Source organism: Ptychodera flava, chromosome 5 (assembly GCF_041260155.1).
Source record: "Ptychodera flava strain L36383 chromosome 5, AS_Pfla_20210202, whole genome shotgun sequence".
In the NCBI taxonomy this organism is placed as follows: Eukaryota; Metazoa; Hemichordata; class Enteropneusta; family Ptychoderidae; genus Ptychodera; species Ptychodera flava.
This window is the reverse complement of record NC_091932.1, coordinates 6,097,650-6,118,094: the sequence shown is the minus strand read 5'-3', so window position 1 is coordinate 6,118,094 and position 20,445 is coordinate 6,097,650. Positions and strand designations below refer to the sequence as shown.

General features: G+C 35.7%; 1 protein-coding gene across 50 annotated transcripts in view; it reads right to left on the bottom strand.

Moving 5' to 3' along the window:
* The window catches only part of LOC139132834 (protein 4.1-like), a 75,682-nt gene that overhangs the window by 42,455 nt on the left and 12,782 nt on the right, over positions 1-20,445 (bottom strand). For all 50 annotated transcript variants that reach the window (XM_070699102.1, XM_070699104.1, XM_070699103.1 and 47 more), the window contains exons 2-4: positions 12,335-12,513; positions 4,941-5,045; positions 4,355-4,397 (exon numbers count right to left, since the gene is read on the bottom strand). In XM_070699102.1, the coding sequence (XP_070555203.1) occupies positions 4,355-4,397; positions 4,941-5,045; positions 12,335-12,502 (316 nt within the window). In that variant the 5' untranslated portion in view covers positions 12,503-12,513. The remainder of the gene's footprint in view (positions 1-4,354; positions 4,398-4,940; positions 5,046-12,334; positions 12,514-20,445) is intronic.

Below are 20,445 nucleotides of genomic sequence, written 5' to 3'. Positions count from 1 at the left end.
CTCACAGTTCATGTACTTTTCAGTACTTATGCAAGAGCTAGGGCAGTAAAATAGTATATGCATTATACAATACGCAGCCTGGCCAAACGACCTAATTTACTTGCTATCAAATATACTCCCATACCCAGTGAACAAATTGAAATGTCTGTACCACATGCCAAGGATTCTTGAATAGAAATGATCTAAATTGGTCTCATCGCACTCAAACGTCTTTAAATCATTTTAAATTACAGACGAATGCTTCTTTTTATCCCATTACATGATCTCAAAACCAGGCAAAATTTTGCTATGATCTGTTTAAAATGATATGCCATTGTGTTGGGAGACAAATGTGTCTGCTTTGCATAGGTGTGGCTGTTTATAGAGGTGAGTACCGGTACACGGAAATAGATCAGCCGCTGTTTGTGAACAGTAAAATGTTTGCCTTTATGCTTTCAATATTAAATGCTAGTTTGATGATATCAACATAATTCCTACAGCTATATCATCTGCTCTTTATTAGGAAAAGGGTAAAACGTTGAACGCCAGCATCTGATAGACAGTTTGAGTGTATCAACTTGTCCTTCCACTCATTTATAGGTCATGCATTCCGCATCAGGAGAGGTGCACTGAACATGCAGCAGGTTACTGACCAATGAAACACAATTGTCAACATTACTTGTCTCCTTATTAATGTGGTACATGGATTACCCTAAGAGTTAAAAGCGATGCATTACAGGATGGCCTAATATTTTCAGGAAGGGGTGGAGTAAGAATGGCCCTGATTCATGGTGTGATTTCATCTCCTTTCTGATGGCACACACTGTAAAATATCATTCACAATATCCAGCATTCACACTTGCCCTAATTCTATATCATGACATCATGCCATGTTTGACAGCGCAATTCAAAAACATCACACAGAGTCTGAAATGCTTTCTTCCTATTGAGGACAAACACCCACGCGGGCTGTCACGGGATGCTTGCTGATTATCATGCAAAACAACAAAGACAGACACAAACAAGCTACTTTTATCTAAATTCCCCAAACGATCTGATGTACAGCACAAACACTGTCACCAGACAATTTGTAAATTAGGATGGCAAAATTTGTCTCTGACCCAAAGGTGAATAATTCAAAAGATTCTACATTTGGAAAACATCAAATTTTTGATTAATTCTATAAAATTAGAATGTTGGTACAAAAGCAGATAAATAAGACACTCTCAGTCTGAATAAACTAATTAATCAGTACTTTAACCCCATGCCATGACATTTAACTACTGTTTTTTAAATTACCTGTTTTATATTAGAATTAAACAAGAATCTATGGTAATGTAGCATTGTTTCCCTTTCACAAAACACAAATGATGGCAAAAAGTGGTGAAAAATAGCCCAGGGCCACATACTCAGACTCAACAGCAAAGAGTACCTGGCTGTATTGTGTGAGTACAAGGGATAACTTATTATACTGCTTTTAATATTTTTTATTTGCTTGATACTGGAACACTGAGGACAATGCCTTTCTTTCCACAGCAGTTAAAAGTTGATGATAAATTCCAACTATGGTTATTATATGTAAGAATTTTAGGTTTCATGCCTGGCTCAAATTTCATAATCTAGTGCTAAATGCCTGTCAAGTAAAGCAACTGTCTGCGTTCTCACGTCCCATCCCACTCTTCTTTGTAGTAGTATAGTAAGGGTCAGAGGTCAACCCGGATGTCAGGGGCCATCAAAACCATGTAGATATTGCAGGCAGTTCACTACTAACTCACTGAGTGTGATTACGCACAATATGCCCTTGCATGCACTGCAGTTCATGGTAGGAATAAGAAACATATTGTCACTAGTTGAAAGACTCTTCTTTAAAAACCAATGTTTTACTTGACTACAATAATTTTTTGTTTCCAAATTAAAATTCCAATTTCCACAGTTACAATATTGATTGTTCACTTCATTAACTCAAGTAAACTTTCTTATCTTGTATCATATTGGTGAAATCTGTTTCTAAGAGTGCTTTATCTATTTGAAATTATTTATGCTACTACAAATCTAGCATGTGTGTGGCAAGTTGTAAGAATGGTCACATATACACAAATAGTAGCCAGCATAGCATTTACACAAGGCCAAAGGTTAAACCACACATGTATTTATAAGCTACCAGTCAGGTCAATAGCAGTCATCAGACATTGTTAGCATATCTGGCAGAGAGCTTTCCAGGATATCTGTATGCATCATCTGTTGTACCTACTTGCTGCAATAGACAACCATGGATTTGCAAAAAAAGGTTAATTAATGTTACCAGACACACTTTGCTTTTGAATGGCCCTCTAATTCCACTTTCTTTGGTGGATTTCTCTGTATCCCCATTGAAGGGCATTTATGATGCTGCATGGTACGCCAAACATGAATGCATCACTGAGCAAGCAATTTGATTGGACAATAACAGATGTTGTCACTGACCCTTACTATCAAAGATCAAACTCTAAAATGAGCTCTCAGGCTCATGCATAGATATCCAGAAGTCAAAACTTAATAAAAACATGATTGAGTAAGTGTTGTTTGGTTTTCTATGATGCCTGTGGAACACACAGCTTTTCAAATGTAAGTGTGGCCTGTCTACCATCTAGCATTAACTACTGCTCTGCTGCACTGGTTTCTTTGAGACACAACTCCATGATCATGTATATTCATAGAAAATGGTAAAGAAAAAAGACTACATTCTGCTTTCTTGAGAGCAACTATTCTGTCAATATATGACAAATACGGTACTATTCCTTCACCATTTTGTTTATCATACTAAAAGGATATTTTAGCAGAGCTACATTTGGTCTCTATGCATTTGACAAAACATTTACAAGATGTATAACATATAATTCCATAAGCTTCAAAAGAATTCAAGTGTTTTTCATTCTTGCTTGAAGGTTTATAAATTCCTCTTCAGATCAAATAAGTTTTGCTTATTTACACTTGCGCAGTTCTGTAAGTTTACATGTGAAATGCCTGTCTGTTATCATTCAAATGCTATGATTGTACAATTTTGATATATTGCTACATTAAATTTCACAAGACAAATTATTTTTTATTGTTCTGATTAGCAATGACTTCTGTGTGAATAAGAAAGTTACCATGCCTTTCAAAAGATTTGTTGAACATTCCAGAGTATTCATATTATTATAATTGTTATACAGGAAACTGTTCTCAATTAGACTTCATGAGGACACTGAAGATATCGCTTTTAGAGAACTTCACAGATTTCACAATTCAATGACTGCATCACTTCACTGTCATAAATATCATTCCTATGGTTCAGGACCAACACACTTAAATTGGAGGAACACTGCTGTTCAAATCTGTGAGAAGCTTTGTAATTTGATGTATACCACTGCATATTATCAATGGCTGCACACTGTATGATGTAAAACACAGACTCTGGCATGCTTTACACATACACCAGTCTACTTAGTAACTAGACTGGTGCAGGTGGTAGGTGATGAGAAATTTACAGTAAGAAATGAGTAACTGCAGATTAATGTTGCGTTCATTTGGAACAAGGTCAGGAATTTGAAGCAAGGAGTTACACCTGATCCAGCAGTGTGTTTTTCATCTGTGGCAGACTATCTCACGGTTTAATTATTTGAAGTATTCTCATTGGGAATTAGGCAAACACAAATGACTGGACTGTTTGTCAACAGATACAGTACAATGTAGAGCAAGCGACATCATCTGTTGTCAGTGATCTGTAGTCAGTATGTCTTCTCAAAATAAAGGCTCTCACACACTTGGCCTACATGCTCCTGTCACTCAGTAAAGGTTTTCATTTCAAATGCAATAACATTTATGGAAGAATTAACGTTGGCCAAATACTTAAAGTCAAAATGTCACATGTTTGAGAGCATACCTACTTAAAAGGTTCTGCACCAGACGCTTTTTCACACACAACTAGTCTGAGAAGATGGAACTGTCAGCATGAAGCACAACTCTCCTGGTAATTTCTCAGTCCATTGAGCAGCAACATAATCCACTAATTGCAAGAACGTGGGGAGTCAGGGTTTAAAAAGCACTCCTAGCAAAGTGCATTGACTTGCTAGTACTTACCATTCAATGACATTACAAAATCTGAATGACGTCTTTCAAGCTGGCATTCTTTGCGCATGGGTCAAAGGAAATCTTTAACACCATACTGGACGGAGGATGGAAATGAAGTAACACACAGACCAGTACAAACAAGAATGGATCACCCAATACACAAAGACAGACATTGAAACTGGTAAATTGTTGGTGTACATGTAGATAGATACAGCCACATACGCGGGATACCCATGGGCATCCCAATTCTGGACCACACACGCATAGAGATATGGCTATAACTTACTTCTGATTTGCTTCTTCATGTCTTTGACAGGATCTAGCCAGTACTGCAGGGTAGAGAAAGACACAGTTTCAAATCATGTGAGACATTGGATATGTATTGTAACACTACTACAAAGGATGATAGGTTTCTCATGGTGAAACCGAAAAGTAAGAAATGATATTCCATATGCAGTGGTTGTGATTTTCACAAATGCTCTACAATTCATTCACACAGTCCACTTGTATACTTGTGCCTTGGTGATACAGTGTACATTGCTTTGCGCAACAAAATTCAATCTATTTTGTGTCATATATTACCAATCGAGAAAAAGTATTTCCTAGATTTATAGTGTCTGATTCCAGCAAGAGACAAATACAGCAAGTTAACATACTTTCACAATAATAATTTGACCAATGAGCTGTTAGATAAAGCTCTGATAGATACATTATACAAAATGGTGGCAATATAGAAGGGAAAACACTTGCAGTCAAGTGGAAATTTCTTTTGATACATGCTGAATACAATTTGATAGAGCTGGAAGAGACAAATAAGCATGAACCCCGATTGTACATTTAATTAGAACACATAAAATCGTGTCACTACTGACCTTTTGATCAGCGGCATCACGGTAGGTGATACCGAAATAGTCTTTCTCCATGATGTTGAGATTTTCAGCAATCTTATCGAATAACGCTTGGCCTTTTGACTTTTTCTGGAAAAGATAAAAATGTGACGTTGAGTTGATTTGTAAAATAACATCATACCTAAAAATCCCTGGTTTGCCTCATCCCACATCAATGCATTACCCTGATATCAATATGATTTGCTTTTTCAGTAGTCTGTACTGCATAATAGAGGTTCAAGTAGAGTAGGAAAGTGACCAGACATAAACTTCAGCATTAGGTCTTTGCACCAAAGGCACTCCATCAACAGCTCTCCTATCCTGATAAGGTCATGGTTCACAACTTGCATAGAGAACTTATCTAATTATGAATTTGAGATTTGGCCAAGCATTATTCATGAACTACCGCAAATCAACCAACAAATCCTAGTTTGATATGCAGCCCATCATGACCCTAACACCAATGAAACATCGATATTTTTTATTTTTTAGAGAGTCTAGATTGTAACTAAACCTAACGTGTATCAGGCTGAAAACTACATATGTAGCCTTAAAACGTTACAGAACCTAGATGCCTTATCAGAGAAACTACAGCTGATAGGACAATGGAAAACATATATCATGGGTCTCAAGTGATGTATAGCATTGCAGATGACCTTTGACCATTCAGAACAGCCTGAGCTTGCAGCTTGGCGAGGTCTTCAGACACAGTTATTGTCCATTAGTAGTGTCTGAGAGTAAATACACTAAGTGTTTGTATAAGAGATTAGCATAAGTGGTAATGGAGATAGCGACAATGCCCATACCAGACTGTTATTTTAATCTCCAATTAATTTACCTATATCCTTTGTTATAAATGATCTTTCTGGACAGACAGTGGGATTAGCTGTGTGTACAAAGCTAACATGCTATTTACACAATAAAGGACAAACAAACCAATCCAAATCCAATGTCTTCAACTGAAGAGGCCAGGCAAGTTTTGCAATTCTTACTACGTGGCAAAGAATTTCCATATACATATATATATATATATATATATATATAATATATATATATATATATATATATATATATATATATATATATATATATATATATATATATATATATATATATATATATATTTTACTTCAAGTACAAAGTCATCAAGTGATAGTATCTGTTACTAAGTTTCATGCATTCTGCTATCCTCAGACAGAAAAAGAGACCTGGGCGTTCGCTCTCATTTATATGGTTAGGACATACCATTATACTGTGTTGTTAGCTGGTGTTGAAATTTTCTTACCGTACTCATCCGAGTATAAGCCCCCGGTTCGGCAACACTAAACAGCGGTAAAACTAGGGGAGGGGCTTATACTCGAGCAACCCCATGTTATCTGGCATGGACGCTTAATTTATGCTAATTTTATGCACGATTTTTTTCAACACCACTCGATCTTTCTATCGCTTTCAAAATCGACTTACACATCCAAAGAAATTGATTGTACAATCTCTGAATACAGAAGTGACATTTTGGTGAAATTTCAGCGTCGAAAAAAACCCCAACTTGAAACAAAGACGTCATGTATGCTGCTGATCAACAGTAATGTGATTGTGAACAGGCATGCATTGCCCACACGGAAAGGCAACTCAATATTCCAATATCAAACTGTCTACATCTTGTGAAAACAACAACATAGCAGTGAAAATTGTAATAGTCACCAGGAAAAGTCTTCACAAATGAAAGGATAATTGCTTCAAACAAAAGAAGCTGCATGTTTCAAGCATGAAAACATCGTGGCCGTGAATGAAAATAAACAATGGCGGACGTGAGTGAGACTATTCTATTTAGGCGACGGGGGTGAGTAGGGTCAAAGAATCAAGATAGTACTGGAAAAACGTGTCATTTTCCTTACGATATTGTCAAGGGAACTCCAGTTTCCCATTGTTTTAACATCTTTTAATGGTTTCTTTATTATCTAAAATTAATTTTACCAAGTTAAATGACCATATATACTCTCCTAACCTTTCTGTATTTGAGTTACACTAGGGTAGGGGCTTATACACGGATGTAATGCATTTTCTAAAATCCTCTAAAATCAGTAGGGGGGCTTATACACGAGCAGGGGCTTATACTCGGACGAGTACGGTATTAGTAAATCTCCACCTCATACATCCAAAAAAGCTGTCAATTTCTCAATAAGCTGTGCTTTGTAGATCCAAGACAAGACATATTATTACTCAATCACTAATTAATTGAGCTATATTGCTTTAGTAACTATTTGTAACTATTTGAAATTAACTTGATTTGACAGATAATAATTCAACATATTTTATTTTATAGGATATATGATATATGATATGGTATATTGATATGGTATGATTTTGATAAGATATGATAAACACTGCAGCAAGATTTCTGTCATTTGAATCATACCTATGGCTATGTCACAGTTCAATTCATATAAAATTATATCACCAAATTTTTGTTCATGGTAATAAATGACAAACATCCCCTGCCAATTAAGCATAGATGCAAGTGTGACGCTATTCAAATTTGATCAAACATTTATTCTCTAACTAATCCATGTCCCACAGGTACATCCTGCCTTGATATTAATTCAATATTATTCATTCATACTGATCTTGACCTGTATACATATGCAAAGTATATGTAAAATCACTATGTCTATAATAAATTATCCATAACATTAACAAGATTGGACTAAGCTTTTTTACACTGTTCTTTCAATACAATTACTAAACCAGATAGCTGGGTACTGACAAAATGTTAACTAGATAATGTACATGCAACAGAAAACCTATCCCCCACTCTCTCTCCTCCCTCCCTTTCCCTCCTCAAAAGAGGTGGCTCTGACATAGTTTTTTTCCCCCTGAGTGACGTGTTGCCAGGCACACATCATTTTAACGTTGATTGAAGACCGATTAAAAGGTGTACTCCACATGCTGTCTGTCTTCCGATAAATCCAGACAGGTGAGGAGTCACTGTTATCACATCCCTCTGTCTTAGAATTACTGACTCAGCATTTACAGACGGATAGCAAGATAACATTTGGGAATAAAGCAGCTGTGTACAGCTTCCTTTATCAATTCACAACCTCCAGAACTGTAATAGGTTTGATGTTCTGCAGAATGATTTTAATTGGACGCTGTCAATCAAGGACAATGTCACCTGCATCACTTATCTGACCTTGCTAGCTTGCTTGCATCTAACCTGGCTCATTTATTGCAATTAGCTTTAACCTTCACCAACATGCAAGGCTCTTAGGCATCGCTTTCAATAATACACTGCTGACAGGTCTTTTCACAGAAGTATACCAATGCATTAAACATTCCTTACATAGCATGGATGTCACTGTAATTGCACTTAAATATTGCTCTACTTGTGTTTCAGCCTGCAGCCTATTTGCCTTCACAGAGGCAATGAATTCAAATCAAAGTGCTGTGCTAGATTTAGAAAGGAAATGAGTAAAACCATGTATGGGTGCATTTTGTTATCACTTGGTAATTCAAGTGGACTAATAATCCTTGAAGACAAGACAAAGAAAGGGGTCTGTCTTTTCCTCGTGACTCTTCCTTGTAAGTTGTAAATATCTTATGAAAAAGTTGTTTAAACAGATGCCTTGAAAAGGCTTTGACCCTAAAAATTGAGGTTAATATTTTACCCAGTCCTGTTCAGTGACAGTAAAACTTTATAATACTATGCATAATTATCTAACTAAGTTTCTTACATTATCCCCTATCTGTGACCAACATGTGCCACTGCACAGATATCAGTAAATGCAATTCATCTAGTCCATTCATTACTATGAAGATGCCATATAAGATAATAATCTGAGTTGTGATTTCATATACGCAAACTAAGGATACGTTTTCAGCTTCTGTAGAAATTAGAAATGACTTTTCAAAGTTTATTTCTGCATAGCTTAATCTTCATTTACAAAACAAAAGATGCTATAAGAAACTGTAACACAATACAGTATTGCATTTAAAAAGATGGCTTACCAGGCTTTAGGTTTTTACCTCAAACAACATGAAGAAATCAATTAAGAATTTGAAAGTTCCCAGTGACTGTAATACATTTATATCATAATCAAGTTTTCCAGGTGATTTCATTGACATTCTTTCTCGGGTACACATGTACCTATGCATAATTAAAGACTTGACAAAACTATACAACTGCATATCTCCATTCATCATAGAACAATTTGACCATCTGACAACTTACGTCAGTGAATTTGTTCATTGTAGTCACAAAATACAATAGCCTATTTTCAAAATAACAATTATCTGCCATCCTATCACTTAATGATCTCTGAATAAACTGTAGAGGAATGTAAACAACAGATAACAGTACTTGTCAATCACAATGCTGCAAATGTTACCGGTTCAGTACATGTATATCTGACATTTGCAAAATGAAATTCTACCCTCAGTTATTGTATCAAAACACACTAGTCCTTGCATATGATCCTATTTCAATAATTGCTTGTCATCTAGAATAATGAAAATAAAGGACTGGAACTTTAAAATGCTGATGTAACACCACATCATGTATTAACTTGCACTGTAAAGTACACAGCTCTTAGTTTTGGTTTTCTTCCATCAAGCCACTGAACAGCTGGGTAGGCTTGTCAAGACAACCAACACTGCATGGAATTCACTGTCCTGGAAAATTAACCTAGATAGGGTCAATGACCATAAAATGGACTAGTCAAAACAAATAATAAACACTCCATGTCAGTGTGCTTGGTTACACAAACTATAGTTAACCTTAAACTGACCCAAAATACTAGTGCTTTACTAATAAACATTTCTTCTACTACACAAAGACTTATGAAATGTACAATTGTAAACATTATAGAGCTTTTACTGAGAGGCTTTCCATAAAAAAAAATACTCTCTTTTGTTTGAAAAAAACCAGATGGTCCAATCACAGAACAATACTGCTATCAACTTGTTAGACACACTGGTATTTTTACTGATTAAAAGAGAAATCAGCTTGCTGTAATCTGATGTTATTTGTTCAAAACACAAAATATGGGAATGTCAGGCAGTGCTAGAGATAACACAAACAGTCACAACCAGATCTTCACCTGGCGCACACTACCAGGTACACCTGGATCTTGTAGCATATTTTCAGTGTCAGCATTTTTCTTAACTCTTCATCAACCATATTGATGATAAGCTACTATCAACTGATAAATATCTGTCTAATATGTGCAGTAAAATATTTTTCAACGTACGTTTTAAATATATTGCTGAAATATTTCTGGAAGCAAGACTATTTTTGTTGCATAAGTTTAACCCTAAATGTAATCTATATGGGTAGCAAACTGCATTCTTCTTGATTGTACAAACGTATGCATCCACACAGTTCTTTCTTTGTGTGATTCAATCAGGTTAGTCTAGGGGATGGTTGATTTATTCAAGTCCATGCACTGGAGGGGCTGCCGTCATATGTTTTTACTGTTTCCATAGATGCATGAATATGCATTTCTAGTAAATTTTTGAAGGCAGGTACAAAATGACGGTGCTGCAAGAGTCCTTTATTTATGTCAGCCTCAAAACAACGCTCTTATTGTTAGTCTCATACTGCCCAGTTTACCTACACACTAGGGTTGTTTGTTCTTCCCACACAGTTTCAATGATCTGACAGGCCTTCTACTTGGGGAACTCAGGACCAGTTTTAAATGTAGTATGTCCCTCAAATTGAAATACTTAACCTTTTGCTCAAACTTTCCTCAAGGAAACTTTCAACCATTCTTTCGAAACAAAGAATAAAAGTCAGGGGTCACCATGCAAATTTGGGTACTAGAGAAACAAATTCCCTGGGATTTATGAAATTTGACATACAAATAGTGGCTACCATCGTGTGTACACTCTATTGGAAAAAATGAAGTTTTGATTTCACAATAAGAAGCTGGTGAACACACTATGAAACTTCAGAATGAGCCCATGGAAGATAAGAAAGTAACTGTAAACTGAGTATCTGAATATCTGTGCCCAAGGCGCATTCTACCTTACATCCACACAGTAAATCATATGGCATATCATGCTACTAGAATCTCCTCATCATATTTACTGTTTTTTCTTGTAAAATGCTGATTTTTCAAGCACACAGGTTAAAGTCTACAGGTTGGCATATCATAACAAAACTAATGATTTGACATTTCTTTTGCCCCTCCAAGTGGACATTACATCATCCAATTATACTGCATTGGTGTTGTGGAATATCAATTAAAATGTCTTTGGTACATCTGTGTGAAATTTTCTCCAATGTACTTGGAGAACATCCAAATTAGCATCTTTGGCTCTTCAAGAATAAGTACCATGTGTGACCTGATACATAGTACTTAACTAATGACATGCATTGCTGACTTTGAAGTGGTGTAACTTCTCCCAGTACATCCAGTCTTTGTTGTGTACCTGTAAAAGTACACGCCTACCTGCAACTCTGAATAATGTACAGAACTCTGTGTGGGTGTATTTCCTCAGATCAAAACATCCTTACATCAGCAAAGGCAAATGTATTCACAGAAATGTAGCTTGTTTCATGTGAAATTGTTAGACCTGCTGATGCATGAATCATATCTAATGATGAACATTCCTGAGTTGTTATGTTATGCATCTACTAAAACAACGAGAACCTGGGACCCCGCCCTCACCAAAAGATGAAGTAGAGCTTTTGATGTAATGTGATGAATTTACATATCTCCCGCCAAGCTGCACTTGGCTGATGTAATACCAAAAGGCTGGTTGCTACATCAAGACAGACTGTTAATATATTGCTTTTTAAAGTTAATTTGCTTGTGAAAGGCTCTAGAGAGTAACAGACTCATTGCATTTTCCATAAACTAGACGACTGCAAATTATGTCTGAGTCCAGATACACACCAGTGTACACACTCTTGTTTTCCCTACGGCATAGTTTGGAACCTGTGAAAAAATGTCTAGTTTCTTCTAACCTATAAAGCTTATGTCTTCAGTTCACATACTTTGCATTTTGTTGATGTAAGATGCCTGTGAGACTGTTTTACCAGATTCAGACACAGTAAATAATATGGTCTTTCCAGCCAAAAATGTCTAAAAGTAATGACGTCAAGTTCCAAAAAAGCCTCATTGAAAAAGTTTGGGAACATAAGTAAATAGCCTGAGAACACCAATAACAAATCTGATATCATATAAATACATGACCGCTTTATTATACCAGGGTTGAACCAGGACTTGTACAGATGAACTCCACACTATAATCTACTGGCATACTGCCTACATGTGAAACTATGAACTAACACCTGTTACCTGATGATCTTGTTAACAATGAACTTGAATGGGCTGCAGTACATGAAGTGTGTGTATTAAATGTGTGAGAATATTTACCTCCACTTCACAGTCCATTTCAGCTCCATCTAGGAGAAGCACCCGGCACAACTGCATCCTTTGTCTTTGTGGAGCTTTCTTGTGCTCTGGTGACTTTTTTGAAGGAGAAGATTGTTGTTGTTGACGAGTCTCCATTGTGTCCCCTGCCGGCCCTCCTTCTGTGCTCATCTCCCCTTATTCTGCAAAGACAGAATATACAACAAAAGTTCAGTTGTATATCATTACAGTAAATCCATCTTGGGTCTAAACTGCAGAAACAGTATATGATGCAAAAAATATATTTATACTGAATTGGTATTTGTGTGTCTTCAACATATCTCTTTGTTTTCTGCAGTTGTCATCAATCCGATTAAAATCAGATGTTGACATTTCCACCTTTGCTGTTTATGGCTCTCTACATCAGATTGCTGTTCTTGCATCATTACGCTGGGAAATGACCTCAATACACATCACTGCTGTAAAAAGATCTCTTCAAGATAACACTCTTCTCACATCACAATATTATTAGTGGTGAAGAGTTAGGGCTTACATATACATATTTTATGTTTTCTATCTATTCACAAATTAACATCCCCACATTCCTAGGAAAGATGAACACGCTTTGTGATTCATCTCAAGTGCCTGGAGAAAACTCAAAACCTGTATACATGTACATGTACATTTGGGTACATTATGCAAGCTTGATGATTCTTAATAGTACATTGCAAATGTTCACTATACAGATAGTTCAAATAAAATTCTTGCTCATCTATTTATACATTACATGCATTGGTGGGAAAGAAAAATGCTGGTTAGTGTCATATTGACATCTGTTCCCTTGCCATAATAAGGATGATCTAGTTAACACTTTATAATCACCTCTCTATATAATACTGATGCAACATTACCAATGTAAGGAGCTACCCTGCATGTTCTGATTGTCTGTTTTAACACAGACCCTACAACGGTCTATGGTTATGATGGTAGTCAGGACTGTGTGACGGAGACTAGTAGTAATTTAAATGACAACAGAGAAAAATATATCATCATTATCCATTGTTACTTGAAAAGCTTCCGCCTCATCAGAATGTGTACCCTGTCAAGCACGCAAAAATTCACACAAATGCCCTTCAGGCTTCAGAGGTCTGAATCTGTCCTGGCTATGATACATAGTAACTTTGGTATAATACAGATGGTTAGGAAGCAGTACGCTGAAAATGATATTACATGATATAGTAGTATGCTATATGTGACATTGCCATCAGCATACAAGTATAAACTGTATTGTAACTTTAATCATAGACCTGTTTTTTTGGGTCTATGCTTACATCTACTCATGAATGTTTTACGGCACTTGGAGTTTCTACTAGTATGTTTGACAATTACTCTAAGCAATTGGAGTGAAAGCAGAAATAAGCAATATTGACCACAAGCGTTTTGTTGACAATACTTAAAATAGTTCATCAGACCTCAGAGACTTGGCAATACCACCATATGCGACAAACCTGGGTAATGAAGGCCAAGAGCTTTTCAGTCAAATTCTCCCAAGTGGTCAGCCAATGTTGTCAGTCCACACAACTCTAAGGTAATTTGCATGAAAAAGTAAGAGTATTTCCCCTGCAAAATTCAGTTCCTCCTTCAACAACAAAGACATTAAAATGTGAATGGCATCCAATGAATCTGGATTACTAGACAAGGTCAACTGCACTGGATAATGCCATCAGCATACATCACTCTACCCCTACAATTTCAGTGCATTGCCATTGTTTTAAATAGACCAAGTTGACTTACACCATTTACAGGGAAATTAGGTAAGAAAGGATGACCTTAGAGAGCAGCAGGAAACTCTACTGTACATGCTCTACTGAGAATAGGCCGCTGATGCAGTTTGACTACATCACTGTTCCACTAACCTTGACTATCTTTGTTTGAGCTACCATGGAAAACTGCCCTCACACTTGGCCATTTTTTGCCTCTCAAGGGCTATATCTGTAATCACACCCATCCCTATAATTGCAAAAAATGCAAGGCAGGGATGTATGCAAAAACATAGTTTCTGTTTCACCTGTTGGTGAAGGAGTTGCTAATCTAGATGTTGGATTTTGTGAGAATATCAACACTAAATATACATGCATTCATTACGGTTAATCTGCAATGAGATACTGCTTCTGCAAATTTTTGAAATTCTAACCAAATTGCAATACTGGTAGTATTAAGTATGATAAATTTCCACACATGTTCTCTAGATCATTAACTATTATTTTACTGAGAAGTACAGTACATGTTTGTACAACTTATGTTACAAAACACTGACAAATCAGATCCAGTTATAGTAGTTCTCGATCAATATTATGCATTCAGCCCTGGATCTTCGAAATTTCAAGTTCTTACAATGTACAAGTTCAATCTATGAAATCAATATCCTATCTTTATTAACCTTGCATTTCATATTTAGCATTCATTGGTGAAAAGGAAATGTGTATGCTAGGTGACTACATGTAGTTACCGTAATATCATGACAAAAGTTTGGCTATTATATGTTGACTAAAATATGGAGTAACTTATGTGATTAGGGATTTCATTTTCAACATGTGTGTAAAACAGAATAGATCCAGTCACAACATGATATTGACATGAAATATATTTTACCAAAAGACGTTACTTTGGTTTCTGATTAAGTTTTTTCACTGAGTAACATTTTTCATGATAAGACAATACCTGTCGGCTGCACACAAAACTCTATAATGTTCCGATGGTTGTAAAATGTACAAAGTAAATCACATCTTTCATATTGCATAAATAAATTTTAACTGATAAATATCCTAAAACAGATGTTATCAACTCTTATCAAATGACCACACTGTGCGTTCTGAAGTTAGGTTTCCATTTCAATATTTAGAATCAGTTGAGTTCAGATACATTTTATGTCATTTTGCATATAAACATAAAGAGTTATGATGTAATAAAAGTTAACTGGCCTACTGCCCTCCAGGACCTCTTGCCTTATCAATAAAATCCAAAGGTCATGGGTCATTCAATGTATTTTCAATAATTAAGAAAATATGTGGATTTCTTTTTCTTTATTTTTTATAATAAGGCTGGTAATGACGTACAATAATTAATAAAAGAACTGTTGTAGATCATGTGACAAAAATAACACTATCTATTTGACCTACACGAATCATGTTCTTGCATACATCTGATTATCATGCTCATATACATGCTCATATAATATATGAAGTGTACATGTATCTATCACAAACCATGTCCTTCCATAACAAGTGGCATGTACAATGACCAGGACAAATTGCTATACAATATGCAAACAACCCATTTTTGCCATTAAACAGACAGACCCATCTTGGATTGACTGGCCCTTTTGTTATAAAACTAAATTGCAATTCATCTTTGACGATCATTATTGAATTTCACATTGACAACATTTCTCCTTGCAAGGTTGTATGTACGGAACATTTTGTTCCCATGGACTATGGATATCTCTGTAAGTTTTAAATGTGTAAAATTACTTCTGTCTGCTTACATTTAGAGGGAATTAAAAGTATACTGCTGCTGTTTATCAAATATGAGGGGGAAAGGTTCATGCCAATGTTCCTATGACACACTTTTTAATTCATTTAGAAAAGACTGTCCATAGTTTTCAAAGCACAGCTTCAGGAAATTGTGATAACATGCATTGTAACATTGGTTGTGGTATAATACTTTGATATTTTATTAACGTGCATCTAACTTCCTAGGCCATATTGTTTAAGTAAACCGACTGTGAAAAGTTTTTTGAATGAATTTTCCCGGTTTGATATTCACCAACGACTGCAGGATATTGATAACACTGCACAAAACGATAACAATTAGGTCAGTTTTCACATCAGGTGGGCTAAAAATCAAGTGTAGCAAGACATATTACCTGTTATTCATGCCTTTTAAACAAACAGATATCTCCTGATGTGCAACCAGCCACAGGATTAGTTGCATTCAACTGTGGAAAATGGCTGACGTGCCCTTTCAATAATCTTAAATCAGTGATCGTCATGACAACAGCTCCTCAGCAACTTTCCTAAAGGTATTGACTCTGACAGCCATTCACAGTGCAGAATGGAAGATATATTGCGTCAGGATGTGTGTGGGAGGATATGGATACCCTGGATGCTGAGTAGAAAATTCTATAGCCAGGACAGTTTTCTTTCTGCCATTAAAGCAAACACTATGAAATTAAATCACAGACTTCAGGAAAACCATCCTTTTGCCTCCTCATACTTCTTGATTCCATACCTAGCCTATTACTACACAGAAATTACTATAAGTTACATAATTAAACTTAAAATCATCACTTTTTCACCAAAAATCACATTTCCTTACTGCACATAAAATTAACTGTCATGTATTTTGAAGGAATAAAATTTATGATATAATCAGCACATAAAATAAGAGATGTATCCGGGCCGTAAATAAACACCTAACAATTTATTAGTTAGAGTGTGATTTAATCAAACTGACTTTGTGTGTACGTGCACAATAGCTTTGAATCTTGTGCTTGGATTGACATGCAATGCTGCTCACACAGTCTTGAAATATACTCACTGGCATTAAATATGGCATGGAAACATAAAAAACATTCCATAGACAATGCATTCCAGATAAACGTGTGTGGTGCCTTTCTGGACACCGTGGTACATTGTTTTAGTCAATATGTATGTATTTAACACTGATAATATGTTGAAACTTGAATGAAATGTGTCAACACTCTGTTATCCAGCCATCAGCGTCAAAAATGTAATTTTGTTCTAAATGCACTGAATTTCACAATAATTCCCCAAGGATGACAACAGTATTAACAAGAATTGATATTTCTATACTTATAACAACCCTAAAAATATTAAACTGCCATTTACGCTAACGGTCAACTGATAATATGTATCTGATGGAAATAAATTCATTGACGTAAATGATGAAGAGCTCTAAAATAATTCACTCCATAGAGGGTAGAAAAGTATTTTCTCAGTAAAGTAATTTAATAAATTGCAATGGCAATGATTTATACAGGGAATTGGTAAAGCATACCCGCTTGACAGCAAGACTTTAACCTTATTTTCTCTGAGTCTCTCAGATTATTCAGAGCATACACATGTAGCTTCTTGGCAATAAATTAGTATTCTGTTGGGAGTCTGCGTCTGGTAAGGAGGCATTTTGTATGCAATGAGTATCTGGTAATCTTGAAGAGTAGATGAGTGAGTATGAGAGTGCATGAATGTGAAGCTAAGTTCATATAATGTGTGTACAACTGTAATTGTATTTGATGAAACTCACACAAATCGTCACTTTATTGAGAAGAAGGAAGATTCTCCATGTCTTAGTACAAAATAGTGATGAAAACCCTTCGCAGTTGTGCATGACGTTACTTCAAATCAGCACAAACATGAAGGTGCTCAAAATGTCACTACAATGTATGACATGAGCCATTGGGTCAGTTCCATACATGTGTAGGTCATTACACTGTATCTGTAGGTGTCTTTACATTAATTACGTAGCAAGTCAGTGAAAATATTGCTGTTTCTGTGTGTTTTTAGGAGTTAGATCTGTGAAAATATGTTACAGGTATCTGAGACATACCAAGTCAGTCAAATGTTACATGGGACAAGTTTCTCTAACTGATTTGTCACCAACCAATGATCTGGAAGCAACAGCTGAACCTGACAGATAAACTGAAACAAAATGTCACTGTGATAGTATCATTCTATTTGCCCTATTTATATTGATGGCAGAGTTCCAAAACTGCTTTTGTTATTATCAAATGAATGTACTATCTCTCAATGTACTATCACTCAGTCTCACTTAGCTTCGTAACAGCAACCTTAGATCTGATGCGGTTTTGAAAAGAGTGATATGCCAAAGTCACGACCACACCTCCCTCAGTAAAGGTACACGGTCCAATGATGGTATGTACCTCATAAAAACCACTCCTTCATTCTTTTCTGTTAGTTTTATGGGAGAGGAGTTGACATAAATTTCATTAATGTAACTGGAAGCAGTGCATGATGCAACCAACCATGGTTCAAAATATAAAATGTACCCACATGTACACTGCACTATGCATGTTCATATTACATTGCTGTTTTAAGATTCATAGCCTGGAAGTATTACATGTATTATCCTATATTTCATGGACCATACTCTATGAATCCAAAAAAGACAACCTTCCATGTGGAGTTAGAATATCTTTTTGCTAAACGTCTTGTGTAACTCTGTCAACTGAGAAGCTGGTAAATGCTGATGCAAAACCTGACATGCATAGTGTTCATGTTTGCAAAAAAATCTATTCAACCCCTGGCTACAGGTAAAATTTTATCGTATTGTATCATAACATTGATACAAAATTCTCTTCTTATGGATTAGAAAAAACAGCTTATTTTCGTTAAAGAGATAAAATTGTCACTACAACATTGTGAAGTTCAACTGTTCCTCGGAATAATTGAAGTGACTGATCAAAAAGATTTCCACACTAGTCTACATATGTGCAATTGTCACTGCAAGTAGATTACATGTATGTGAAAAGTCCTTGAAATGCATTTCATTGAAAATTCTACTCACCAGAGTGCTTCCTATCATAACCTTTGCTCAAGGTTCACTTTGGTGAGAACAAGCAATGTGTGCAGTGTGGCAGAGTACATACATACTGTAACTAGAAAATGTCAAACGCTTATTAAAACATGAAAAATTCGCTTCAGACTATCTCAAGGGCATGATATTTTATTATGAATGATAGCTTGCCATCATCACATACATTTATTTTAACTGAACTAAATTGAAATTATGCTAAATTTAGCAATGCAATTGAGGTTTTCGTTTTTTGCAAACAAAACTGCAGCTGTTGATAATTGGGTGTTCCTTTATCAGAATTTTTATATTTAATTTGAAATATTTGGCACCACTGTGACAATGCCTTTTGATAATTCTGTCAGTGGAGCTACTCGCATAGATTAATTTTCTTCCCATATGATGAAGTCCAGCATAGATGACCTGTAATCACAGTTGAAGAAATTGTGACAATGTTTGTTCCCATGACATGTACATACCACCTGGGGGTAAGGAAATCAAATTAGCAAGGGGAGGTCCCTTTATCAAGGTAAAATCCAGCCATTCCACTGATGGCCATATATCCTGTATCATTCCTTTGCAGTGCTGTAACTTTTGGAAATCCATTTGTCCATAAAAAAGATATCGCACTTCTGACAATACCTTAGACAATGAATAGTTTTGTTGGCACAGCATTAGAATATTACGATTACTCTACATGTAATCCATATTCTAATTCAATGCCATACAATACGTATTTCATGTTTATATATTAACTATAAAAGATACCCAATGAATAGAAGATTATTAATGAATCCAGAATTCTACAGTTTTACCAATCTTCTACCCACTCACAATACAAATGCAAGTTGTTATTTCTCACTAGAACTGTGAAGGCTGCATTGCTGCAACATGACAAAACTTGTGAAAATTATTCAGCTACATGTACATACAACAATGAGCAACTATGAGGCCCTAAAATTATCTTTTTCAAAATATGAAAATTACAAAAATATGCAATATTAGAAAACACACTTGGGTATACTAAGTATTGTTGACATATAAATTTCTGGATAATTGAAATTACAAAACTACACTGTAATTAGTAAGGTCAATCAGCCTGTTTTTTTTTTTTAACTTTTCAGACTTAAGAATAATGCAGCATTGGTTACTTGGGTGTATATCGGTTTGCAACTGCTCTGTAGTGAAGCAATTAATTTCAAAGGCTTGATTAAATCTTCAAGCATATGCACATATGAAACTGACAGTCTAAGATAATGAAGCAATGAAGCATTAGAAAGGTGCATTATAATTGGTGCTGTAATTTACTCTGCGTAATGAGCTGTATAATGCCATCTGACACACCAGACAAGTGGCACACAGGAGCTGCATACATTTCAAGATACATGTAATACACAATGCTTCATTTGCTACTGAGATAGCAACCTGTACACTCATGAAAATGCATACGATTTTCCAAAATTAGCTCACCGTTATTGAACCAGCTACATTTGATGAGAAGTGGTGTACAAGATGAGGCATGA